The sequence below is a fragment of the Balaenoptera physalus genome (assembly GCF_965194825.1).
Source record: "Balaenoptera physalus genome assembly, chromosome: 3".
Classification (NCBI taxonomy): Eukaryota; Metazoa; Chordata; class Mammalia; order Artiodactyla; family Balaenopteridae; genus Balaenoptera; species Balaenoptera physalus.
Genome location: NC_138890.1, coordinates 13211367 through 13237200, shown reverse-complemented (window position 1 = coordinate 13237200; position 25834 = coordinate 13211367). Strand labels below are relative to the sequence as shown.

The window sequence follows — 25834 nt, the reverse complement described above, 5'->3', positions numbered from 1 at the left end:
ATGTGACCTGTCCATTTCACAGGAGCCACGTGGAGGCCCAGGAAGGGGCACTGACCCACCTGGGCCAGGCAGGTGGCACAAGCCGCTTATCCAGAGTCACCCCTAGTTAGGAATGTGATGTGCGCTGGGTAGCAGAGGGGCTGTCCTTCCAGGTGTCAGCTGGTTCTCACCACTCAAGCCACGGGGAGTTCCCGAAGTTCCCCTCCCCCATCTCAGAAAGGGCCTGGTGGGCAGGGGTCATGGCCACGCTCAGACCACTCCCCAGGAGGCAGGTGGAAAGACCAACAGAAGCAGGCTCAGTCCAAGATGGGTTTTATATACATGGTTTATTCCTCCCTACCCCCATGCTGCAACTCCCAGCATGGAGCTACCCACCACCTCCTCTCTTGGGGGGGCCTCCTCTCACGAGGCTACATCGCCGGTGGTGGGGTGGGGAGAAAGGGGGAAGCCCTAGAACAAAGCAGCTCCCGTGTGGCCTCAACCCCCCAGAGAGGTGAGAAAGGAGGAAGGCAGCACAGAACTGGGGTTGAAATACTCAAGAAGCTACACGATAGAAGACAAAAGTAACACGCTCTGGGGAAGGGAGGTGTGGAGGAACCAAGGTCAGATCCCGCCCCCCAGCAGGGGCATGGCAACCCCAGGATGGGGGGGAGGGGGGGAGGGGCAGGACTGGGGAGAGAAGAAGAATCTGGGGAGAGGAGGAGCCCAAGGACCGTCCCACCCTGACCCGGACCTCTAGGCAACGGGCAAGTGAGACCCAAGGAGCTCCTGAACTTGGCAATGGAGGCCTACAGCTTGGTCAGGTCCAGCTTCAGCTTGTAGGGCGGGGGGTTGTCTGCAAAGGCGTGCGACGGGGGAGGGTACAGGGGCCAGTCTGGCTCTACCATAAAGCCCTTGTGTTGCTCCAGAGACAGGGGCTGCAGGGGGAGGAAGAGGGAGCGAGGGCTATGAGTCCCCAACCTGGGAAGTCCTTCCCACCCCTGATCTGAAGTCGCCCCTACTAAGGGTGGGAGTTGTTTCCCCCATTTCATAAGGGAGTGAAGAAACTTGCCTAATGTCACGCAGCAAGTCAGGTGTCCCTGCCTCCATGGGAGAGGGGGCAGCCCTATCCAGACGAGGGAGCAGTTCTCCTCCCACCCTGCCTGTGGGCCCCGCCCACCTGGAACTTGAGGTGCTGGCCGGGTGCGGTCACCAGGGTGGAACAGCTCAGCCACAGCATCACCAGCACAGAAAGAAAGAGGCAGCAGGCCAGGATCCAGCGAGGAAGCCCGGAGCGCCTGCCCCACCCGGCAGGCACTCTCAGTGGCCCTGGTTGGGCCAGATAGTCACTCCCCTCTGGCCCCACCCCCCTCCGCCATCCCCAGGGTTCTGCCACCCACCGGGACATGCAACTGAGGAAGTCGTTGTCCTGCAGCTCATCGGACTCCACCTTGGCCTTACTGCTGGTCTTGACTCGAATCTTGGCCTTCCTTACCTTGTCCAAGGGGCCTACAGGGTCTGAGAGAATAGGTCACCTCTCAGCAGCCTCCAGGCCTTCGCCAAGAGGCGACAGCAGCCATGGAGAACAGAAAGGAGGCCAGGACCTGGGGCAACGGGGCATTGGGTCCTGGAATAAATCAGAACCCTGAAAGATGGACCACGGACCCCTGGGAGATGAACCATGGAACCCTGGGAGATGGACCAAGAAACCCCAGGAGTTGAGAGATGGAAATCCCAATCCTCAAGGGTTCATTTGTCAGGAGAACCCCCTGTGGCAGTGGAGCCACCTGTGGAAGGAACACTGGTCTAGGCTTGGACCTTACCAACATGCACCTCCAAGGCCTCAGGGTGGGATCCCCGCCAGGTCACTTCCACTCGCTGCAGACGGGCCCCCTCGTGCCCCAGGCTCTCTACCACAGGCTGGGTCTGGGCCAGGAACGATACAGCACAGAGAAGCCTTTTAGAAAGGCACCATCTTGGCCCTAGGAGGCACCTCTCTGTGCCCCCTGTAGGTTACATTGTCCCAAGCCCAGCTGGCACCTAGTTCCACTGGGGACAGAGAGGACACCCTCTATGGAGCTGTGGGCTGTGATACCAGGGATGTTGTTCCCTGCTAATGTGGGGCCCTGATTTGTCTTGCTCCTGAAGTAGGGATGTGATCCAGGGCATACCAATAGAATCACAGGGATTGGCTGAGAAGTTATCACATGACTCAACCAGGGCCAATCAGCTTAGTTAAAACCTCAGAGAGGTTGTCATCTAGACCCTCAGGCAGCCACCCTGCTGTGAGGAGGGATGTGCTTGCCTGAGAATGAAGCCACCAAAAAGGACAGCAGAGTCCAGCGGTGGAGTGAGACACTGAACCCCTGGATCCAGCTGTGCCTGAAGCTTGTTTCCTGTGGACTTTGCATCCCATGAGCCAAGAACCAACTCATCCCACCTTCTTACCCTGACCACCCAACCACTACTCTAGTGCGGCCCCTGCCAGAGCCCTCACCTGGAACACCACCACCTTCCCATTGTCAGTCTGCAGGTAGTATGTCCAGGTGGAGGAGACGAAGCCCTGCGCCGAGTTGACAAGGTCATTGCAGAGGGTGGAAAACAAGTCCAGGAGCGAGAGGGCCCCACTTGGAGCTTCCAGGACTTTTCTCTGCCAAGGGGAGGCCCAAGGCACAGAAATGTCACCAATGTAGGGCATTAACCAATGGGAGGGGAGCTGGGAGAATTCATTGTGATCAAAATTCACTAAGTGGTTTGAGGCAACAGGGCTTCATACAATGAACACAGACCTCAGCACTGCATTTGGCTGTCTGTGTGCCCTTGGGAAAGTGGATTGCCCTCTCCGAGCCCTGAAATGGGGATGATTCTCTTCCCTCGTGGGGTTGCTATGAGATTTCAACCAGACAATGGTACAAGTGCCTAATATGTAGTAGCTGCTATTATTAAAAATGTCACCATCATTGTTCTTATTTTGACAGCATCAGGAGAGAACTCAGAATAGGAAGAAATGATAGTGCACTGTGCTTTTATGAACAGTGAAAGCCTGGAAAGGGTGGAGGAACACGAGTGAAGAGAGAAAGGGCTTTCTGGGGAATCCCAGCCCATGGGTTTCTGGCTGTGATGAAGGATTTCCTGTGCCTCAGTTTCCCCTGATGCAGCATTTTCTAGGCTCTCTCACAGACTATGATAGGTGAGCAGTTACTATGTCTCCCTGGAGTGGGGAGAGGGGTACTACATGTGTGCTTCGGAGGCTGCTCCTCCCTGCACCTCCGTTCTGAGCCACCCCAGATGAGAGTGGCCACTTGTTCATCACAAGGAGAGTGCTTAGACCAGTAGCTGGTATGTAGGTGCTCAGTAGTCAGCTCTTGTGGCACTTAAGATGAGGGAGGTGAGGGGTGGTCACAAGCCCTAGTGGCACTGGCTTTAAATCCCACCTCTGCACAGCCCTGTGTGACCTTGGCCAGTTGCTCTGTGGGCATGAAATCAGGATGACACTGTCTCAGGTGCCTCCGGGTGGCCCAAGGAATTTAGGACAGGCTGAGGTCAGGCCTGGACCAGGACAAATGCTTGCTAAATAATGTAAATGGTGGCTGTTTTGGCGGCAGCGGGGGCGGGGAGGGGGAGTACTTCCCATGTCACAGAGATGACAAGTGAGTCTTGAGATGTGAAATGGCTTAATCAAGGACACCCAGTAGGCCCCGAATGGAATGGAGAGCCTCAGAGATGCTGGATATGAGTGCAGATTTGGGGGGTAGAGGAGGGGGGAGGCGTGGGGCCACAGGTGGGAGGTCGCCCACCTTCTGCTCCAGCTCAGGCTCGGGCTCGGGCTCCGGCTCTGGATTCTGGCTCCAGCAGCCCTCGCTGCAGGCCTGCTGCTCCGTCTCCTTCACATAGGCCTCCACACAGGCTGCAAGAGGCAGGAGAGGGTGACTGGGGGGACAGCCCTTCCCAGGCCACCTCTCCCCACCCTGGCCCACCCATCCAGCCCTTACCTGCTTCACACTCAGCCTGTGTGGCATTGGGCTTGGAACTCCTGGCCACGAATCGGCAGATGGAGAAGAGGCGGCAGCCTCGCTCGCAAGCACTGATCAGGACAGCCCTATTATACGCATTCGCTTTCCGGGACTCAGTGGCGTCCTCCTCCAGCTCCTCCTGGAAGCAAAGACGTGGGGCTCAGGCCAGGGGAGGGGCAGGAGGAGGGCAGCGCTGGAAGCCCTCATGTGAGGAGGTAGAAGATTTGATCCCCCCCCCAGATCTTCTAAGGGGATTGGGATGAGGTTGGGGAGGAGGCTAAGCATATTCGCAGGGGCTCTTGGCTCTGAGGAGGAGAGAGGGAGAGGGGGCTTGAGAAAGAGAATAAACAATGGAGGTTGCTGGGTTTGGGTAATGGCTGGAAAACTGGGGAAGATGGAGGGAAATGGTCCCCCCCAAGGCTCCAGGGAGGAGGGATTCTCAGGCCTGAAGAAGGAGGGGGGGCTCAGAGGTTTTGTCACCCTTCAGGCCTGGGAAAATTGGGATCCGACTGCGGGGGGCATGAGGATAGGAATGGGGGCTGGTAGCTCGGAGGGGGAGGGAGGAGGATGTGGAAGCTGCTAGGGTAGAGGGGTAGGAGAAGGGGACTGTCAGGCCTGAGGAAAGTGGGAGTTGGGCGCCCCAAGGGTCCTGGCGCAGCAGTGTGGAGCCAGAACCCTCTAGGTAGCGTCAGGAGCCCCAGCCTCCTCCCTGCCTCAGGCTTGGAGAGACTCCCGCAACACCGAATTCATCGGAAGGACACGCATCCTTAAACCCTCCCCCGTCAGAGGGACCCCACGGCCCCTCCCCTGCGGAAGGGACATCCCCATCCTCACCGGAGGGACCCCCGACCCCTGCGCTCACCACCATCGAAGGAACGCCAGCCCTTCCCCCACCAGAGGGACCCACCCCCATTGGCGAACCCCCTTCCCTGACCCCTTCCCCCTCCGAGGAACCCTTGCCTCCCGCTCCGAATGGGGGGGAATCGCATCCTCAACCCATCCCCCATTGGAGAGATCTCTGGTCCTCCCGCTGGCGCCGCATGCGCTTTACCTGAGCGGGCTGCGGATTAGGGTAGCGGTCTCGGCACCGCAGCTGGCAGCTCTGCGTGTCCCCGAGCTGCAGGGCGAAGGGGTCGCGGGCAGGCGGTGCGGGGGTGGCGGGCGGAGGCTGCAGCAGCAGCAACAGGAGCGGCATCAGGGCGACCGAAGCCATGGCCAGGCCGGGCGCAAGGAGCGCGGGGGACGCCGGCTCCTGGCAGGCGCGGAGGATGCGGCGGCGGCGGGGACCGGGTAGCTGACGTCACCCGAGCGAGGCAGTCTGGGAAGGGGGGGTGGGGGATGCGGAGAACGGGCGGGGGAGCGGCGCTGCGGCACCGTCAGTGTGCGGGCAGGGCGAGGCAGGTGGATCGTGGCCCCTGCCGTCTGTCCCATCTCGGGGGTCCATGACACCTCCCTAGCATCCACGCACGAGGGATCTCAGCCATCGCTAGGGGCCAAAAGGAAACAAATAGGGTGATAGGATGGGGGAGAGATCTATTCGCCAGGGAATCAAGGAAGGCCTGCCGGATAGGCAACGTTGGAGCTGGCCACGCGAGGAGGCCGAAGGAACAGCGAGGGCCCTGAGGAGGGGATGAGCTTGCTGGAAAAGGAAGTAGGAGGGCGGTGGTCGTGGCTGGAACCCAGCCAGAGAGTGGAGATGGAGGGTCGTGAGTGTCGCAGAGCTGTGTTAGAGAAGGCCTTCTGAAGGTCTGTGTCATCATCTACTTTGGTACCCAAGTCAGAGATCCGGTAACGTGTGCACAGTTTGCCTCCTTTAGGAAGCCCTCCCAGACCCTCCAGGGCTCCCCCAGCCTCTCCTCCCTCTGGCCCAGCCCTGATCTACAAACCTGGGGGATCTGGTCCCTGCTCCCCCAGACTAGGGGCCCCGCGGCCTGGGGCTGAGAGGGAGGGGGCACAGATGCTGATAGGGGTGATGGGGTGCTGCTAAAATTTCTAATTCTCGTGGGAAAACTTGGGACAAACAGGAACACTTCTGACTTCCATCGCACTGCAAGGTGACAAGAGTGTAGCCCCATGAATCTTGGGTTAGGAGGTCTCCCTAGCTTCCTCTCCGGCAGGCATGGGAGTGGGGGCTCCCCTCTAAGCCTGAGACCTTGCAAAAATGACACCCTCCCTCTTTCTGGCGTGCCCCGCGCAGGTGTCTGCCGCCTGCGCATCTTCCATCCACCCTCTGCCTCAGCAGACAGGGCGGCAGCCACTCGGGGTCGGCGGGTCAGAGGGCGCCGTAGGTTCCGGCCGAGGAGGAGGGGACTGGGGGGGGGGTGATGGCTGGCACGCCCCCTCCCCCGGCCGGCCGCCGCGCTTTCATCTCCGCGCCTCGGCCAGCCCCCACATGGCTTAATCAGGCGCGGCTGTGCCTGGCGGACCCTGAACATCTGGATCCCCGCGCGGCCCCTCCCCCGCCCCGCCCCTCCCGGGCTAGGCTGCCGCGACCCTGCGGCTAGGGCCTCCAGCCTGCGGTTTGCGCGAGAGCCAGGGAACCCCGCATCTAACCTACCGCGCGCCAGGCCTGCGCCTTGGGAAACAACCATTGGCTATGACCAATACTGTCCGCCGTTTCACAGGTGGGAAACCTAGTCCCCAGGACCCCTCCGCAGAGCCAGGATTCAAGCCCACACATGTCAATTCCAGAGCCCAGCGCGCTGAAGCCTTCCACAATTACTGTTCTTCATTCATTCCAAACAAAACACTTCCCAAGTATTTTCTTGTAACAACCTATAAGGAAGAACTGGCAGCGTTGTCCAATTTACAGCTGAGGAAATTGAGGATCAGGGTGGCAAAGGGGGTCGGCCCAGGTGACAAGCGAGAGAAGCCAAGAGAGGTGGGCAGACCCCTGCCAAGACTAGGAGGTGGGGAGTCAGGGGAATCGGGCTTAAGAGGCGCCTCTTAAACCACAACAGGAAGGAAGGATACCCGCGCCTTTTTAAAAGCGGAAGGGGAAACTGAGGCTGGAGGAGTTGGGACGCTGGTCTAGGTCGCTGGAGAGGAGTGAGAGGATTTGATTGCCTCCCACTCACCCCCTTTTCCGCTGCAAGAGGCCGCCTGGGGCGGGAGCGGAAGGAGGACTTGACCCCGGCCCCCCAGGTGAGCCCCCGCGCCCCTCCTGCCGTTCCCGAGGGAGCAGGTCCAGGTGAGGGGCAGGCGGGCCGGCGGGCGGCCGGGGTCGGGTTTCAGGAAATCCGCCGACATTCCTTCGGGGCTTAAGAGGGAAAGTTGACTCGGCGCCGCCCCTCGCCCCCCCCCACTTCCTACCCCCCGGGGCGGCAGGCGGGGTGGGGGGCGGGGAGGAGGGCGCTGCGGCCGGCCTGGGCGTGAATCAGAGGCCGGCCGGGCGTCCGGGAAGCGGCGGCCGAGGTCAGGGCGGGCATCGGACAAGCGCCCTTTATCCCTTGCCGCCCTCGCCACGACCTCGCTGACCCCCACCCCCAAGCCGGGTACAGCCTGGGGAGCGGGCACGGCTCCCTGGCGCCGGCGGCTTGCAGACAGTGGGTGGGGGGAGGGGAAGGGGCACAACTGTCACCCCCAACATAGCTGGCGCCTCCTGGAACCCAGACGTCCGAGGTTCTCCAGCGTGCGGAGAGGCAGGGAACCCAGGCCTCCGAGGCCCGGTAAACACTGGCCCTGACCTAGACACAGGCAGCTAGCTCTTCACTCCTGAGATCTCACCTCCAATGCCTATGGGGTCTGGATTTTTTAAGCATAGACTGCACAAAGCTTGGGACCCAGGCAACCCAGCTCCCCAGGCTGAACCTCCAGGGTGGAAATGATAAAGCCCCGCCTTCTCCTGCACACATGTCCTGAACCTAGGTTCTGCTGTCCCAAGCCCACGTCCAGGCGAGACCCTCACTGTCCCTGCTTCCTGGGCACACTGGCCTGGAACACAAGGCAGCTAATCCCATACTGAGGGGTCTCAACATGGGAGAGGCAGCTCTGTGCCCTCCTCAATCCCAATGGGACCCTGAAGGGGCTGTTACCACTGCCTCTCCCTGGGGCCCCCTCAGTGCCCTGGAATTATGCAGGGAGCTGGGCTGGAGGGTCTCCCCCAAGGTAATCCTTAGGTGCAAAGACTGAGGAGCCCCTCCCCTATGTGGGGCCCTCCCTCCATCTGCCACCTCAGTACATTCCCAGCCACCTTCAAGGACTTGGGTCAATATTTGCCCGAAGTTCCATCAACGCTCGTTCCCCTTCCTGCACAAAGAGGTGGTGGGACTGATGAGGAAGGGGTTAAGCCACCTGGAGAACCAAGGGCAGGGAAGGGTGCACCTAGAGGCCAAATCACTTTCCTTAAAGTCAAAGGTTTGAGGTTAAGGTCACCCAGAGGGCAGAGGGCATGCTCCAAGGAGGGGCTGGGTGAACAACCCATACGCTTCTACAGGTAAGGACCAGAGAGGGGTGGCTACCAGGTTAGCTCACACCGCAAGTCCAGGGCCTGGCTGGGACCCCAGACAGCATGATTCACTGGGACTGAATTTTCTTGCTACTCTGAGGGACCGAGAATTCTCCATCCTTTCATTTTGCAAATGTTCACTGAGTTCTTCTCCTGTGGCCCTCACTGGGCCCAGCATGGGGTCCTAATGGCTCTCAGTGTGCTCACAGTCTAAAGAAAATGTCTCAAGAGAAAGATGATGTTCGAAGAACTGTGTTACAAAGATAATTTAAAAGGAGGAAGGGGATGGAGGGTGCCTGGGAAGGTTGGGGGACCCCTCTGAGAATACTTGACCTGTGACATGATGGAAGAGAAGGTGCTAACTGGGGGAAGATTTGGGGGAACTGCATCCCTGCAGGGGGAAAAGCAAATGTACAAAGACCCCGTGATAATAAACAAGCCTATGTGTTTGGGAGAAACGGGGCTGCAGCAGCTGGAGTGGAGTGAGGGAGAGGAAGAAGGAGGATGAGAAGAGAGGAGAAAAGGAGGGGGGAGAGGGTGGCAGGGCAAAAAAGACCTGCTTTGCTTCTTTTAAAAGCTCCTTCTGCCTGCTGTACAGACGAGGGCAAGAGGATTTACCCAGGAAGCCTAGGAGGAGGCTGGGCGGCATCCCAGACGGAGATGGTGGGGCCTGGAGCCGGATGGGGTGGAGGAAAGGGGTCCGAATCTCAGAATGGGGATGTGTTTTGGAATCAGCCAACAGGATTTGCTGATGGATTGGACGTAGGGGATGAGCAAAGGAGAGAGTTGTCACGCGCACCTCCAGGTCTCTGGCCCGAGCATCTGGGTGGATGGGGGAGCCTTTGCCCGAGACTGGGGAATGACTGGGGAGGAGCAGAGACTAGGGAGGAAATAATCAAGATTTTGCTCCAGAAGCCTGAAGTCCTCCAGGAGGGAGTCAAACGTTGCAGGACAGAGGTTGTGGGGGAGGGGTGGCATAAATCCTGGAAACACAGTTCCATCCAAGAACTGCCACCTCCACTTAACTCTCTGGACCACCTGGCAGGTGGGACTATGGCCCCATTTTTCAGAGGTGACAAACTGATGCTCCAAAAGAATGTGCCCCCTGTGCCAGACACTATGCTAAGTGTTTAGACCGTGGAGCCTTCTGCTACATTGCAACTTCCCACAGAAACCCTTAGGCTGGCTAGGAGTCACCCACTGTGCTGAGGAGGAAACTGAGGCAGAGAGGCCTGGTGTGCCCCAGTAAACGACAGTGCAGCATGCCAGGGCTTTACTCTCTCCTTCACAAACCCATCCAGAGTCCAGAATGGGGGACTAGAGGGGCGCACCCCGGACTCCATCCTTTAATCCTCTTTTCTGACAGTCTGAGGTCTGAGTTGGGGACCCAAGTAGCAGGAGTGGAGGGCAGCCGTGAGCAAACGAGATGGGAACTCCTGAGTCCTCCTCAGACACTTTTACCCCCTTGGCTGGTTAGGGACCAAGAGGGAGGGTCCAGGTCTCTAAGGGAACCTCTGGAAAGGGGAGTTAGAGCCCTTCCCCTCTGAGGGCACGCGGCTGGGGGCAGGGCTGCGACTCTAACAGCTGGGCTGAAGGCGGCCCCGGAACTCTCATTTCAGGCTCCCCCTCCACCGGGGCCTTGGAGGTCTAGAGCCCTTTTATCGTGGGCGCCCAAATCGGGTGGGGACCAAGAGGAGGGGGGTGAGGCGCCCGGGCCGGGAGGGGTCCCGAAACCCAAGCAGTGGCCAAAAAACAATAACACGGAGAAGGATCCCTACGCAAAAAAAGGAAGACAAGCTATGCGTCGCTCGGGGCAGCCGGCGTTACCTGGAGTCGGCGGGCGGCGGCCGCCCGAGTGATTACTCACTGCGTGGCGCACCCCACCCGCGGGCCGCTGAGCGGATTTTTCCGTGGGGGGGTGTCAGCGAGTCGGGGGGAGCCTCCTTACCGCTCTCCTCCTGGGATTCTGTTCTGCCCCGCACACGGGACCCGCGCAAGCCCCCGTCCCCTTTCCCACGGGGGCCCATTTCTCCCCGCCTGCCCACGCGGGAACTCCCTACTGAGGCCCCCGGGTGCCCCCAAAGAACCTCACCTCGGTCCCGCTCGAGGGGGACAGCTGAGCCAGGGTAAGGTCCAGGGACGCTGTGCCTTGCAGCTTTTTCTCCGTCTTCCCTCCAGCAAAGCCTGGGGCCGAGGCTTCGCGCGCTGGAGGACCAGAAGAGGCGGGATGAAGTGGGAGGGGGAGCGCTGGGCCAAAACCGGTGGGACCCGCGCGCCGATGGCGTGGGGCGGGAGGGAGGGCGACTTTTAGGCCCCTGGGGAGGAAGGGGGGCTGGAGATGGGAGCAGGCGGGGCTCAGGGACCGCTCAGTGGGGGGGGGGCGGGGCCAGAGTTCGGGTGGGGGCCGAGACAGAGGATGGGGGGGAGGAGCGGGCGAGGGCTGGGGGCCTCAGGGGACGCCGAAGGGGCACATGGCTGAGAGCAGGGTGCAGGGAAGTGGGCGAGGGTATGGAAACCCGACTGGGGGCTCCAGGTCCCAGATTGGGGGTAGGGAGCCTGGAGCTGGCGGGGTTGGAAAGGGAGGTCCCAGGTCGGTAAGGGTAGAGTTGGGGGTTTGGGGCCGCGGGAAAGGGCGCGTGCGGTGCGCGGCGGGGCGGAGGCCGGACGGGTGGGGCCCGCGGTGCCCGCGGGCTGGCGGGCGGCTGGGAGGCCGGTGCGGGGCCCGCCGCTCGCCCCCCCCCGGGGGCCGGGCCGGGGGCGGGGCCGGGCGGGGCCAGCGGCGCATTAGCGCCTTGTCAATTCGGTTGCTCAGACTTGCTCTGGCCTCCGCGCCCGCGCCCAGCGACGTGCGGGCTACTTGGCCCGCGCCCCGCCTGCGCCCCGAGTCCCTCGCCGCCGCCGCTGCAGCCGCCGCCCGCCGCGCGCCCCAGGCAGCGCCGGCCCCATGCCCGCCGGCCGCCCGGGCCCCGCCGCCCAATCCGCGCGGCGGCCGCCGCCGCTGCTGCCCCTACTGCTGCTCTGCGTCCTCGGGGCGCCGCAAGCGGGATCAGGAGCCGGTGAGTAGCCGGCGCCGTGCTCCGCTTTTCCCGCCTGGGCCGAGAGCGTGCGCCCCGGGGGCAGCCGCGGGGGGAGGGGGCGCGGGCGCCACCTGGACGGCCCGGGAACAAAGGAAGGCGCCCCCGGCGCGGCCCTCGGGGCGTCCTCACCTGTGGGGCGCACAGCGCCGAAGTCCCCTGGCCCAAGGGTCCGGCTTCCGCTGCCCAGGCCTTTTTACCTGGGCTGTCCTGTGGAGGACGCCCGACTCGGCCCCGGGGGGTCGAGGGGCCGCGGCCTGGGACACTCTGCACTCCAGGACGCGGTGGGCGCACGCGACAGCGTCTGCTGGCTTCGGAGACGCGGAGACCGCGGGTCACCGCTCTTGGGCGGGGGCGCACGCGGTAGGCGCGCTGGGTGCCGGCCCTGAGCGGGGCCCCCCCGGGTGGAGGGATGAGCCCCGTGAGGAAGGCGGGGCGGGAGGGGGCCGATCTGGCCGCCTGGCTCGCGGCCCGGGGTCCCCGGGGACGCGCCTCTCCGCGGGCCGGCGCCGCCGCCCTCCCCCGGCGGGACCCCGCGCGCGGGGGTCCGCGGAGTCCTCGCCACTGGCGGCGCTCAGAACTGTTCCCGGCCACGCTGCGCCGGGCTAGGAGACTCTAGAGAGAGAAATCTTTGTGAGATAGTGGGTGAGAGTGAGAGGGAGCGGGACCCAGCGAGTCCGGGCACCGCAGGCCCAGCCGTTGGGGGGGAGCAGCCACCGGGAGCCCACAGCCCCCGCAGGCCGAGACCCCCACCCTGCTGGGAGCGCCTGGCCTCCGGCACTCTCCGGTCCCCCACCCAATGCACACCCCCGCCAGGACACGGTCTCCACATCCAGACCCGCTCTGGGACACACCCAGAGACACACAAAGACTCACACTGGCTTGTGGCCCGTCACCCTCGCCCTCAGATGTGCGCACACTGCATCCCAGATGCACATTCGCACACCATCGGGGCGCACACACACATTCCATCCCTGACACACACACATTCATGGTCACACTCTTTCCGAGGGAGAGGCAACACAGGGCACACACGCAGGCACAACCTGCCCTGGATGTTCGGATGTTCGCAGTCACTCCACGCACCCCATCCAGACACACAAGTCGACCCGGGTGGGCAAACACTGCACCCCAGGTGGACCTACACTGCACAGAGCTGTTTGCAGGCTCCCTGCGGTGCTCTTCCAGAAAGAGCAGGGTCCGGTGTCCTGGAGGCACTTGCTGAAAGCCTAACATGCCCAAGGCTCCTGGGCAGGTGAGGGGCTGCCCCAGGCCCTCCTGGGGTTCCTGACAGCTCTGCCAGGCAGTGGGCAGCACCTGTGAATGCCACCTTTAGTGGCAGGCTTTGTTTCCCAGCCAGCAGAGCAGCAGGCAAAGGTGGTGGTGGTGGAAGGATTGTTGTGCGTGTGTTTTTTCCTTTAAGGGGGAAGAAATTAAAGATTCTCACACCTCAGCAATATGTTTCTACTTACGGTGTGGTGTGTCTTAGCACCTGACCAACAGGCGGGTGGGTCGTAAAGTGTCTGCAGGTACCAGCAGGACAGGAGATGGGGACCCCGGGTGGAGACCACCCTCCTGCCTTGCTTGCAGAGAATCTCACACTTTTCCCTTTTAAAACACATGGTGTTCCTTTTTAATATCGGCAGTGGCTCCAGATTGGGAAGGGGGAGAGAAAAAACTTTTAAAGGCCCCAGCTCTGCGGGAAAGGCGGGGAGGCAGGGAGCAGGGGAGGGGGACTGTCCAAAAGCCTAGCCCAGGGATCTGCTTAAGGGAGGCTTCTAGGAAGCCCCCCAAACCAGGCCAAGGGCCCTCCCAACCTCGGTGGGCTGTCCCCAGCTGCTTTGCCTGGGCTGGAATGTGTGCATCCTGGTCCCAAATGCCTTGGCCCATTGTTTGGGGAGGCCTGGAGGGAGTGCACCAGCCAGCCGGGACCCCAGAGCTGGGAGGGGCCCTAATCCCAACAGTTCCTAGGCACTGCAGTGTGCTTGGCCCTCTGGACATGGTGAGCTCATCGCATTCATCTCCCCAGCAGGTAGAACGTATTTTCCTCCCATTTTACGGAGGAGGAAACTGAGAACAGGGGAGGGGAAGCCAATTGCCCAGGTGCCCCAGCCGAGATGGGCACCCACATCCCAGGAGGAGAAGGCCTCCCTGTGACCTTTCCTGCTGGAGCTTGAGGTGGGGGACTGGCCTGTCCAGGCCCGCCTGGCCTTGCCCTCTTGCCCTGTCCCCCGCCCAGCCCTGGGAGGGCAGCTGCAGCTGCTGGCAGGCAGGCCACACCAGCCCAGGCCAGGCGGGTGTGGCAGAGGGGCAGTGCCACAGCCAGCCAGGACCCTCCTGAGAGCCCCTTTCCTGGCCTGGCCGTGGGGGTGAGTGGGAGACAGGAGGGCCGTGACCCACCCCTGGAGATTTGAGAATGGTCCTGGGGTCCGGGCAGGCCTGGCCGTGCCTCCCACCCTGCTGGGGGGGCCCAGGCAGGAAGCGGTGGGTGGGCCGGGGCAGAGACGCTGGCACGCCCGAGTTCATGCTGAAGGAATTCCGAATTAGCGGGCGGCTGGCTGCCTGGGACCTCCGGGGCGGCCCCCTGGCCCCCCGCCCCCCAGCCGCCCCCGCCTCCTCGGCTCTGGCCGGCTCAGCCGGCTCCTTCGCACGGACGCTGAGACCTCCGGCGAGCCCTGGGCCAAGCCCCAAACGCAACTGCGATCCCAGGCTCCAGCAAGACATGGCCCTCAAGCCAAGTTTGCCCCGGAAAATCGTCAGGGCTGGCCCCGGGAACTGTGTCCACCCCACCTCGCCCATTTGGGGCAGTGAGAGCCAGCACAGGGCAGCCGCTGGCATTTAGGGGCCTCCCAGGGGAACCAGGATCACCCTGTCCTTGGCTGCCAGGGAAGCTGGGCTTCCCCTGCCTCTCTGCCCCGCTGCAGTCCCTTCTTACAGCTGCCCAGTGATCCTTTTAAAATATAAGTTCCTCCCTTGCTCTGAATCCTGGAATAACTCCTCCCTGCAGGTCTGGCCCCCTGCTAACCTCCCAGACCTCATTTCCTACCACCCCTGCCCCCCAGTATCTTTGCACTTGCTGCTCGCCCTGCCTGGGCACTCTCTTCTGTATATTTTCATGGCTACTTCTTTCACTTTATTCACATCTCAGCTCAAATGCCACCTCCCCAGACAGGCCTCTTGGGCCATTTAGCTGCCACCACTGATTCGTGCTTTATTTTTTCCCTTACTTGTTCTCCTAGACATTTATTTGTGCTTTTTCCTACTGCTCCCTTGGATTCAAGGCCCAAAAGGGCATGAATTTTGGGTATCTTGGTCACCATTGTGCCCTCAGGTCCTGGCACACTGTAGGTGCTCCTTGAATGAATGAATGAACAAATGAGTGAATGAGTCCTCACTACCACTTTTGGTGGAGGGAGAGGCCCCTTCCCAAAGTCTCAGAGAAGTAAAAGAACTGGGTTAACCTCCTGAGAGAGCTGGGGGCATTCGAACCCAGCTCAGCCTGGCTTAAAGATCCCACAGAGTTGTCCTTAAGACAATATTTTCACTCTTCTCAAACAGTCTCATGTGGCTGATACCATGATGCCCACTTCCCAGGTGGGGAGACTGAGACTCAGAGGGGCATCAGGGGCTTGAACTGTGCATCCCCTCCCCCTCTTCTGTGCCTTGGTTTCCCCTTGGATAAAAACAGGTCTCTCTTAAGTTCTAATCTTTGGACTAGAAGGCTTCTCCAGTGGAAGGCAGGAGGAAAGGCATCAAGCACGGCATCCCAGAGGCTCCTGTGCCCAGCACCCAATTCACACACAACCCAGTTTAGGAAGTCACTTCCCATCTGATATTCCCAATGGCCCTGAGGACCGTGAGTTTTCTTGTTCCCATTTTGCAGATTAGGAAAACTGAATCGAGGGAAAGCATGATGACGGCAAGTCCCTTTGGATGAGGTGGGGAGCCTAGAGCTTGCCACAGTCACTTTCAATTCCTGTGGCAGCGCAGAGACTGACAAATATAGGTTTAAATAGTGTGCCCTTCTATTTGGTGACCTTAGGCAAAGGACTCGATCTCTCAGAGCCTTGTTTTTTTTCATCCATAAAATGAGCAGGACTCTAGTAGGGGTCAGGGCACCCCTTTTTAGAAGTGCCTTCCTCCCCACAGAGACATATGTGTGCGGTTCTGGGGGTAGAAGAGAAAACACACAATCTGTTATTTCTAATTGTCAAAAATAAAATGAAATGGAAAAAAAAAAAAAGCAGAGTGTAGTGGTTGTCAGAAGTAGGTGCAAAGCAAGAGGTACTTGGATCTGAGTGAGGTTTGTAACCACTCAGAAAGCCCTGAGCAAGTCAGTGAGGAAGTGGTTTGGAAGGACCTGAGTTGTGGAATCAGACAGTCCTGGGGCTGAATCTTGGCTTTGCCACCAACCTTGGGTTTGTCACTTGACCTAATAGAGCCTCAGTTTCTTTCTCTGTAAAATGGGGACAATCATATAAAGCTCCTTTGCAGGACTACTGTGAGTCTTGGAGGACCTAGGATGGTGGGGGATGCTCAGGGCAGCTCCATCCCAGGCCTGACAGGTGCTCCTCTCTGACCCCAGACACGGCTGTGATCAGTCCCCAGGACCCCACGCTCCTCATCGGCTCCTCCCTGCAGGCCACGTGCTCAGTGCACGGGGACCCACCAGGGGCCACCGCCGAGGGCCTCTACTGGACCCTCAACGGGCACCGCCTGCCCCCTGAGCTGTCCCGAATGCTCAACGCCTCCACTCTAGCCCTTGCCCTGGCCAACCTCAACGGATCCAGGCAGCAGTCGGGGGACAACCTCGTGTGCCACGCCCGTGACGGCAGCATCCTAGCCGGCTCCTGCCTCTATGTTGGCCGTAAGTGGGCCCCCAGGACACCTAGGGGTAGCTCTTGGGGGCAACATCTCCCTCTGGAGAGGGGCATGAATCATGGGTCCTCTGGTCTGGGGCTGAACAATGGGTATACTGGCATAAGTTGAGAGGTACAGGCCGCTAGGGTGGGAATGAGAGCCTGGAGACCACCACCCCCCCAAAACCATCCTCAAGAGAGCCATGCAGGTGGTCCTGCCAACATCTGCTCTGTCCATCCTCCTTCCGCTCCAAGGTGGGGGCCCCAGCGGGCAGCCAGCAACTCCCCCTTCCCCCTGTCCACGGCCGGTCCAGACCCTCAGCCCCTGCATCCCCCTTCCCCAGTGCCCCCAGAGAAACCCTTCAACATCAGCTGCTGGTCCAAGAACATGAAGGACCTGACATGCCGCTGGACGCCGGGGGCCCACGGGGAAACCTTCCTCCACACCAACTACTCCCTCAAGTACAAGCTGAGGTTGGTGGTGGCCCTCGGGTGACATGTGTTCCAGCCTGGCTGTGTGGCCTTGGCCAAGCCTTCCCTCTCGGAGCTCTGGTGTCCTCGCTGCACTCCGGGGCTGCTGGGGGGAGGTTTGGGGGCCCAAAGGGACCCTCACATGTCCTCCTCCCCTCCTGTCCCTGCAGGTGGTATGGGCAGGACAACACATGTGAGGAATACCACACGGTGGGACCTCACTCTTGCCACATCCCCAAGGACCTGGCTCTCTTCACACCCTATGAGATCTGGGTGGAGGCCACCAACCGGCTGGGCTCGGCCCGCTCTGATGTGCTGACACTGGACATCCTGGATGTGGGTGAGCCCTGCCCCCCGCAAGGCCAGCCTGGCCCACCTGGGATCCACCCCCTCCCCCTCAGCCCCCACCAGCCCAGCCACGCTGCAGCTCAGCTGAGGTCTGCGCTGCTGGTTGGAATGGGGAGGAGCTAGGCATCCACCCATCCGTCCCCAGCCCCCTGAAGCAGCCAGGATACCCCTACTCTGTGGAGAACACCTGGCCTGGCTGCCTCCCCCTCGGCAGCCCAGGTGTGCTGAGGGGGGGCCCCCGGGGAGCTGGGAGGGGGCGCCCAGGTCTGGAGGCGCCCCAGGAAGCAGCAGCCTGTAGCTGGGGGGGCGTGCAGGCGGGAGGCAGGAAATGGATGATCTGCGAGCAGAATTGGGCCTAATCTAATTAGGGTGTTTCTCAGCCCCAAGCAGGCCTGTGCCTTAACCCTTTCGGCCCCTCACCAAGGCCTCAGGGGAAGAGGCCAGCCCTCCCTGCTGCCCAAAGGGCTCCCAGAAGGTTCCTCAGAAGTGTTGCAGTGACTCCCTCCTCCTGCTTCCCACTTTGCTTCCTTAAGTCCTGAAGCTGCAGTGGGCATGTTCTAAGCCTCAGTTGTCCCTTTGCACCAAGCAAAGCCGTCACATTGAGGACCTTTGTGAAGTTGGAAGGAGCAGGAGGTGGGCATTGGGGGGGTCGGGGGAGCTTCCCAGGAGTCTGGCAGCCTGAGGGCTCCCTGGTCTCCTGGGCATAATAATAATAATATCATCATCCAGGCAGTGTCTGCTTTTTACATAGTTCCCTGAAGATAGGATTATGTTTCTCCTGTCACAGATAATAATGGTGATAACAGCTAACATTAATTGAGTGCTTCTAGGTGCTGAGTGTTTCCTGAATATTATCTAATGTAATCCACCCGTCCGGAAGGGGGGAGAGGGGAGAAGGGAGGCAGGTGCCATCTAAGCCACGTTCCCTGGTATTTGGACCCAGACAGGGGCCAGCCAGGTCCAAAGAGAGCCCGGTGACTAAGCCCCGCCCCGCCCCCCTAGTGACCACCGACCCCCCGCCAGAAGTGCACGTGAGCCGCGTAGGGGGCCTGGAGGACCAGCTGAGCGTGCGCTGGGTTTCACCGCCTGCCCTCAAGGACTTCCTCTTCCAAGCCAAGTACCAGATCCGCTACCGAGTGGAGGACAGCGTGGATTGGAAGGTGCCCGCACCCACCCCCCAGTTCCGCTCCTCCCTCCTCCTCTCCCCCCTCCCCTCCCCAAGCTTCCCCCGCCTCTGACCCTGCCCTTGCCGCCCAGGTGGTGGACGATGTGAGCAACCAGACCTCCTGCCGCCTGGCGGGCCTTAAGCCAGGCACCGTCTACTTCGTGCAAGTGCGCTGCAACCCCTTTGGCATCTATGGCTCCAAGAAGGCAGGGATCTGGAGCGAATGGAGCCACCCCACGGCTGCCTCCACCCCCCGAAGTGGTGAGCACCGCAACAGGGCTGGGTGGTCCTGGGACCAGCCCCAAACCAGTCTGGGCCTCTGTTTCCTTGTTTCCTTCAAGAGAGCAGAGGTCGCAAACTTTTGGCCCCGGGGGCCAATTGTGGCCCTTGGATCTATTTTCTTGGCCTGTCATTTGGAAAAAAAAAACGTTTGACCTACTGGCAGACTTTTAAAAACAATAAGTTTTAACACAAATATCCTAGATTCCCTAGAAAAATTGTCTAGAAAATGTAGTAGGACACAGCCAGAGTTACTCCACAGCCCCCATCAGCAGAGGCTGCCCCTTAAGTCAGGGCCCTTACTCTTTCAGTTGTGCCATCCCCACCTAGCCTGTTTCACCCACATGTACCCCTTCCCCAGCCCCTAAGGGCAAGTGAGTTTGAGACCCCTGCTTCTAAGACGATGGGCTGCCAACTCTCCCTATGACCGGCTTTGATTTCCCCTTCTGTTAAAGGTAGCGGGATGGGATGATCAGGGGCCTGGGTCTGATTCCCTCTGCGGTCGGGGGTTTATCTAAGCCCATGGACCTCCCTTCTCTCCTTTGTGAAATGGTATGAAATCTTATTTGGTACGTCTGGCCTCAGCTTCCCTATCTGGAAAGTGGGGATGATAATCATGCCTCCCTCAGGCTATTGTGAGGGTTAGATGAGAGATAACCCATGGAAAGTGCTCTCATGGTGGGTGCCACACAAGGGTTTGCAAGTAATAGTTACTGAGACTCCCATCCCCTGCTCCCCCAGTGGTTTCACCTAAGGGAGGGCCCCTTTTCTGAGATGAGGACACCAAGGCCCCAAGGTCACACAGGGATCTGAACTCAGTTCCCTTGAAGTCCAGGCTCATGCTCCTGGGATGATGGGGAAACCAAGGCCCAGAGAGGATCCCAGAGTCAGGGAGTGGCAGAGCAGGGCTCCAGCCAGTCCCCCAGCCCCCATCCCGGGCCCCTCCAGGTTCGGCGGTGGGCGGGAACTAGCACAGCTGGGAGGGGCCTGAGCCTTGGCCCCTGCTCGTGCCCAGCACCTGTGATTCTTGCACGGGAGCCAGCAGGCGGCTGTGTCCGCTGGGGAGGCTGGGGAGGCCAGGGGAGGCCGGCAGGGGTGGTGGGGGCCGGGGCTGTGCCAGGGCCTGTCAGCGGGTCCCCGGCGTTATTTATGACGTGAGGCCGATGTCCTTATCCGCCGGCCTGCTCACGGCTGGCTGCGGCCAGCGACTGGACCGACAGGCCGGCCTCCCACCTGGCCCTCCTGGCCCACTCCCCAACCAACGGGCTGTACTCTCAGGCCTGTCCTGGGGGCTTGCCCCTCCCCCTCAGAGCGACCTCGAATTCTCTGTCTCCCTTCATCTCTCTGTCACTCACTCTCTTTCCCTGTTTCTATCTTTCTGCCTTTCTTGGTTTCTGCGTCCCTACACCCCCAGTGTCTCTGTCCCTCCCTGCTCTGGCTCTCCATCTCTCGACCCTCTGCATCTCTTTGGCTGTCCCTCATTGCTTTCGCTCTCCCTCTATCTGTCTCTCCTTGCCTCCATTGCTCAGTCTCTGTCTCTCTCTCTCCAGCTCTTTCTCATCAGCGTCTCTCTCTTCCTTCCTCTGCCCCCTGCTCTGTCTGCTTCTCATCCCTTTGGCCCTGGCCTCTCTCCTCCCCCCGCCCCCTTCCACTCACACCTGGCTCAGGCCACAGGAATCGGGTTCCTAGAGGGGATGTGGAGGAGGAGCCCCTTCCTTCCCCTGCCCCCTATCTCCTTGGGGGCGCAGCTGGGCTGCAGTGCTGGGCTGGGCCGTGGGGAGGACCGGGTCCCGTAGAAACAGGGAGGGAGGTGCCCTAAGGGAACATCCCTCTCCTGCCCGCGCGCGCCCTCTGCCGGGCGCGCCCTGACGCTGCCTCTCCGCCCCCATTAGAGCGCCCGGGCCCGGGCGGCGGGGCGTGCGAGCCGCGGGGCGGCGAGCCGAGCTCGGGGCCGGTGCGGCGCGAGCTCAAGCAGTTTCTGGGCTGGCTCAAGAAGCACGCGTACTGCTCGAACCTCAGCTTCCGCCTTTATGACCAGTGGCGAGCCTGGATGCAGAAGTCACATAAGACCCGCAACCAGGTAGGAAGGAGGGACCCCCGGGCGAGGGGTGGAGGGGTGGGGCCAGGGGGGTAAACGGGCTGGGGAGGTAGGTCCTCAGCTCTCAGACACTGCCTCCTTCCTTCCAAGCACAGGACGAGGGGATCCTGTCCTCGGGCAGACGGGGCGCGGCGAGAGGTAAGGGGGGCCCAGGTGGGTGGGCAGGCAGGGAGACAAGGGCCTCTCCTGGTGGCCGTAGGCCACGGGCCCTCCACCCTCAGCCCTAGTTACTGAGGTGCAATCCCTTCCTCCATCTCTTATCAACATTTACGTAACACCTACTGTGTGCCTGCCCCTGTAGCCCTTAGTCTAGTAAGAGCATCCAGACCTCTTTAAAATGTCCAGAGGGGAATGTCGTCCTCAGGGATGAATGCACATAGCCGCCCGGTAGCATCATATGAGCGCCTACTGCATACAGGCCCTGTGCCAAGCACATTACCTGCAGGACACCCCATGGGATAGATAGATATTACTTTTCAGATGGGAAAACCGGTGCCTAGAAAGGGGCAATAGCCTACCCAAGGTCACCCAGCTGAAAGTGGTGGGACCAGGACCTGAACTGGGGCCTCCTCATTTGCTCTGTGGTCCTGGCCCCTCCCAGGCTCCTTGCTAAGCCTGGCTTCCCCTCTGCCTGCAGGTCCTGCCAGATAAGCTCTAGAGGCTGGGGCTGCCCTCCCTGCTGCATGGAGACCCAGGGGCCACCCCCAGACTGGGGGCCACCTCTGTACCCTCACCTCAGGGTGCCCCAGCCCTCTCGGCAGCAGCTGGGGCGAGCACTCTGAGCTCCGAGGGCCACGACAGCTCTGGCCTCCACGTGAGGTGCACCCCAGTGGGAGGAGTGTGTGTGAGGGGGGCTGAGCTTCCCAGAACGCCTGCCAGGGCTGGGGGTGAAGAAGGGTCATTACTCCCCCTACCCAGGACCACTCCAAAGAGTCTTTTTAAATAAACAAACTATTTAGGTGCCCTGATTGTGAAGGTGAGTTTGGGGCTAGAGTGGTCTAGGGTGGGGGCTGACGAGGAATCCTGATGACCCTTTGGGATGGGAATCTTGACCTCCCAGAATTTCTGACTCTCTCCATGATCTGAAATATCTGGTTCCAAACTCCTTGGAGAGTGTGATTCAAAACACCAGAGTTTTTACAGTCATGGAGTCGGGGAATCTTGCACCTGCCATCCCTGGCTTTGTGGGATCCCACCCCAGCACAGAGAGACAGTGGAGCAGCTGCAGACGAAAGGTTCTTTAGGTTCTTTATTATGAGAGGTGAGGCGAACTTGAAGAGGGTAAGTGGTCCGGTGGGGCGTGACCCCAGCCAGCTGGCAGTCAGGGCAGAGCGCTATATGCCCCATTTCCCATCTCCTTTGGCTTGTCCCTGGGGAGCCACCATCACTCGGCAGATTCTGCATCAAACCTGAGATCCTGGAGAACCTCACTGATCGCTTCCATGGTTTTAATTACCCTACAAGAGTGGATGGGAACTATAAATAAAACCCAGATGGGGCGAATTAGCCGCCGCTGCGCAGCTCCGAAGGGGCTGTAGCCAGCCCCGGGCCCTCCTGCCTGCTGCCAAACCTCCAGGCAGCGCTAGCAGCCAGAAGGACCATTTAGGTGCCTGGGAGGATGGGTGGTCCCACGGGTCCCGAGTGGCAAGAGAAAAGGCCATCTTGGGTGGGTGTGTGCCATCAGGAAGGTGTGCAGGGTGACTGTGGCACATGTCTAGTGGGTGTGCACATGTGTGCGCTTGGGGGGCTAAAGGCAGGAATGTGCAGGCGTGTGCCTGGTGGGGCCTGGGCAACCATGTCCAAGCTCGGAGTCGAGCCATGTGAGCAGGATTGGTGTGTATGAGGTGCGCAGCTGTGTCCTGGGAATGCACAGCGAGTCTGGTGTGAAACTGCACAGCCTGTGCGCTGGGGGAATGTGTGCAGTACATCTAGGAGTCACCAAGTGAGTATTCTGGCATGCACACCCTAAGGGTAGTGTGCAGGTCCAGGGGGTTGGCACAGTCTGCCCTTGCCAGCCCTGGGGCGCACCTGGCTGGGGGTGGGTGCCCAAGGGTGCATGTGCAAATCTAGCATGGTCAGCCCACTGGGAGGCGGTGCTCACTTCATCTTCAGCTGGTGCATCTGCAGGCTGTCCTGCCCAGTCAGCTCTGGTGTCCCCATCAGCTGCAGCAGGGCCACCTGGTTGGGGAATAGGCAGCAAGGAGGATGCCACAACTGGCAGAGGCCACCACCTGCCCTCCCACATAGTAGGGAGGAAGAGACACTGAAGCACCCGGAAAGGCAGAGGAAGGGTGGGGCCACAGCAGGCGGGAGTCTCAAGGGGCGGTACTTAGCGCAGGAGGAATCTAGGATTAGGTTTACGGGGGCTCCTGAGGAGAGGGGCCGAGTGGGCGGGCCCTAGAATCAGTGCAGAGCGCAACATGGGCATAGCCTCATGTGGGGGGGAAGGGGAATAGTGGTGAAATCTCAGCCAGGGATAGGTGGGCAGGGGCGGGGGTGGGGTGGGTGGGTTGTGAGGGTTGTGAAGTAGGCGGAGTCTCAGGGACCAGCCAGGGCGTTACAATCCCAGGGTGGAAGTAGGCCAAAAACCTAGACTGGGATTGGGTCTCTAAAGCAGCGTGGCCTGGGAATCCCAGCGTAGAGTGTGATGTGGGCGTGGCTTCGCGTGGAGTTGGCCTGGGAATGGTAGTGTATCTTGGTCAGGATTGGCTGTAGAGGCAGAGTAGGCTGGGCCTTGGATCCCTAGCGCGAGGAACAGGCCCAGAACCTAGGCTGGGATCGAGGGTGTACCCAGAAGGGGACCTGGCCTGGAAATCCAAGGCCCCCAATCATCAGGGGGTTGAGTACCTGGCCTGGGGCATTGGGACAAGCCAGGGGGAGTAGGAGCATTGTAGGGGCGGGGTCTGGGATAGAGTGAGCGTGTCCTGGGACTAAAGATCTGGATGAAAAATGCGGGCGGACAGGAGGGGGCTAACCCTGAGACTCTCGAGTGAACTCTTAATGAATGACTGAGGTGGGGCAGGAAGAGGGGGTGCTGGGGCGCCAGGGGCGGGGTTCGAGGGGACGGAATCTGGCCCCTCCCCCAAGGGGTGCACAGTGGGCCAAGGCCCGAGAGACAAGCCGTGGAGTAGGGGGATACATGGCCGGGGTGCGGGACCTCACCGTGGCCAGGCGCGTCTCCTCCAGCTGCTGCAGCCTGCGCACGTGGCTCGCGAGCAGCGGCTGTGCTCGGGGTCCGGCTAGCTCGGCCTCCACCGCCAGCACCTCCCGCGAGGCGGCGGCGAAGGCCTGGGTCACCTCGTGTACTGTGCTCCGGTAGCGCGGAAAGTCGTAGGGCGGGCCGCTGCTCAGGTACTGTCGGTGGCCTCTGCGGCAGGCGGGGATCCTAAGGCTACGGCCCCGGCTCTCACGCCCTGCACCCGCATCGACCACCTTAAAGCCCTCCAAGTGTCCCCAGACCCCAGAGTGTTGAGAACGTTCTGACTCCCGCAGGGTAACCCGAGACGGGCCCACCCCTGCGCACGCGGAAGGGAGCGATCTGGTCTCCCCGCAAATCCCGCCCCACCTCTGACACCGCGGCCCCGTGGGGACCCAGTTCCTCCCCCAAGGCACGCCCATCCCCGGAGCGGACTGGGGGCTGAACATTGCGACCCCTCCCCTCCCCTACGCCCTCACTTACTCCTCCAGCCGGCGGAAGGCCTGCGCGCGCTCAGCCTGCAACTGGTGGATGCGCTGCACCAGCGCCCGTATCGCGGCATCTTTCTACGGGGCGAGGGGCACGGCTAGGGTATGAAGCCGGCGCCCCCGAGCCTGCACCCCCCGCCCCGCGCCTGTTCCCGCTCGGGCTCGAGCTCACCCAGGGCCACACCAGCTGCTCGCGCTCCGGGGCTCCAGTGGCTCCCGAATCACCGGGCACCGCCGGGACAGCGGACTCTGCCGCGGCCTCAGTGGTGATCATGACTGCGCAGCTCTGGTCCCACCCGGGAGCAGGTTGCTCCGCTGCGTCTGGCGCCCCCTGCAGGCCCGGAGGCCTCTGGAGCCAGCTTATGGCGGCCAGCTAACCTGGAGACCCCGGGGGAGGAATCGGAAGCGAAGACTGGGGGCTTCTCAGGCCTGACACCCTCCACCCACCCCCACCCCTGTGCTTGTTCCCGACCGGCGCCTGCCTTAACGTTTTCGACCTTAAATGTACGGTTCTGTATACAGCAAGGCTGTCCTTCGGCTTATTTCTATGCAGCTATGTCAAAACCCGACTTCACTTCCTCACATCCCATCCCCACTAAGGTAAAGAAAATTGAATCCAAGAAGTGATAGCCATCATCTAATGCCACAAGGTTGTGACAACAGTGGGATCTGAACGCAGGTTCTGACACTGGAGAATTCAAGTCACTGGCACCCACAGGTTGTGTGTGAACTGCTCTGAAGAGGGGGGCCTGTGCAAAAGGCCCTGAGGTGGGAGTCTGGTGCAGGCCTGAGGTTGGGGGTGGGGGGTGGGAGGGTTCCTATTAAGTACAGAGAAGGCCTGGGAGCTGGACATACACTGCCTAGTTTGAGCTTCAGGAAGCTTCCTCCTCCAGGAGTGGACACAGGGTAGACCAAAAAGATGGTGGTGGCCTGGCCTTAGGAAGGAGGGGGCAACTGACAAAAATGAAACTCAACTGAGGCCTGAAGTGACAGCCTTTAGCTGGCACTCCAGGTCTCAGCTGTTCTCAGGCATTCAGCTGTTCCCAGGCATCACTGTCTAGGCCTGGGTTGTCACCTATAGGAAGCCCCAATCATCCCAAGACAAATAGAAGCATGGCCTTGTCAGGGCACTACAACCCCTCACCTGACAGGCATCAGTCTTGGGTGGGACCCAGGAGCTCCTAAAGAGCAGTCAAAATTGAGAACAGGTATTTTACGCTAGGTGGGGTGTTCCTTCCTACCCCGCCATCCACCCACACCTGAACACCTCCAGGGCCCAGATGTGAGGGTTGTTAATGTGCCTGACCAGGTTCCACCAGTCCCTAGGCTGAGGTCTTTATTCCCATATTACAGATGACAAAATCCAGATGGGTGAGCTCACTAGGCTATGTAGCAGAGGGCCAGGAGTGAGACTTGC

At 60.8% G+C, this 25834-nt stretch overlaps 3 protein-coding genes across 13 annotated transcripts; 1 reads left to right on the top strand and 2 right to left on the bottom strand.

Moving 5' to 3' along the window:
* Nucleotides 1-307: 307 nt before the first annotated feature.
* Nucleotides 308-11891, bottom strand: TMEM59L (transmembrane protein 59 like). Of its 3 annotated transcripts, none has more exons than XM_082456314.1 (10): nucleotides 11646-11877; nucleotides 10532-10644; nucleotides 5044-5310; nucleotides 3972-4131; nucleotides 3777-3886; nucleotides 2477-2542; nucleotides 1803-1905; nucleotides 1380-1497; nucleotides 1160-1277; nucleotides 308-917 (listed from the first exon to the last, which is right to left on the bottom strand). In XM_082456314.1, the coding sequence occupies exons 3-10, from the start codon at nucleotides 5203-5205 to the stop codon at nucleotides 789-791; spliced, it is 966 nt and encodes a 321-aa protein (XP_082312440.1). In that variant the 5' UTR covers nucleotides 5206-5310; nucleotides 10532-10644; nucleotides 11646-11877; the 3' UTR covers nucleotides 308-788. The 3 variants fall into 3 exon arrangements, with proteins under 3 accessions (XP_082312440.1, XP_082312439.1, XP_082312441.1); XM_082456313.1 differs by having other exon boundaries at nucleotides 2477-2629; nucleotides 11646-11871; XM_082456315.1 differs by lacking the exon at nucleotides 1380-1497 and having other exon boundaries at nucleotides 1160-1308; nucleotides 2477-2629; nucleotides 11646-11891.
* Nucleotides 11244-21696, top strand: CRLF1 (cytokine receptor like factor 1). Of its 2 annotated transcripts, none has more exons than XM_082456312.1 (9): nucleotides 11244-11495; nucleotides 16099-16380; nucleotides 16717-16846; nucleotides 17014-17183; nucleotides 18194-18351; nucleotides 18449-18617; nucleotides 20528-20715; nucleotides 20824-20871; nucleotides 21371-21696. In XM_082456312.1, the coding sequence occupies exons 1-9, from the start codon at nucleotides 11384-11386 to the stop codon at nucleotides 21389-21391; spliced, it is 1278 nt and encodes a 425-aa protein (XP_082312438.1). In that variant the 5' UTR covers nucleotides 11244-11383; the 3' UTR covers nucleotides 21392-21696. The 2 variants fall into 2 exon arrangements, with proteins under 2 accessions (XP_082312438.1, XP_082312437.1); XM_082456311.1 differs by having other exon boundaries at nucleotides 20829-20871; nucleotides 21371-21519.
* Nucleotides 21697-21964: 268 nt separating this feature from the next.
* REX1BD (required for excision 1-B domain containing) lies at nucleotides 21965-24844 on the bottom strand. 8 transcript variants are annotated; one of them, XR_014262038.1, is made up of 5 exons: nucleotides 24590-24843; nucleotides 24413-24495; nucleotides 23896-24187; nucleotides 22762-22911; nucleotides 21965-22190 (listed from the first exon to the last, which is right to left on the bottom strand). XR_014262038.1 is itself a non-coding variant. In XM_082456318.1 (5 exons), the coding sequence occupies exons 1-5, from the start codon at nucleotides 24689-24691 to the stop codon at nucleotides 22191-22193; spliced, it is 573 nt and encodes a 190-aa protein (XP_082312444.1). In that variant the 5' UTR covers nucleotides 24692-24844; the 3' UTR covers nucleotides 21965-22190. The 8 variants fall into 8 exon arrangements, 7 of the variants coding, with proteins under 7 accessions (XP_082312444.1, XP_082312443.1, XP_082312442.1 ...); XM_082456318.1 differs by having other exon boundaries at nucleotides 21965-22209; nucleotides 22835-22911; nucleotides 24590-24844; XM_082456317.1 differs by having other exon boundaries at nucleotides 22835-22911; nucleotides 24602-24844.
* Nucleotides 24845-25834: the final 990 nt, after the last annotated feature.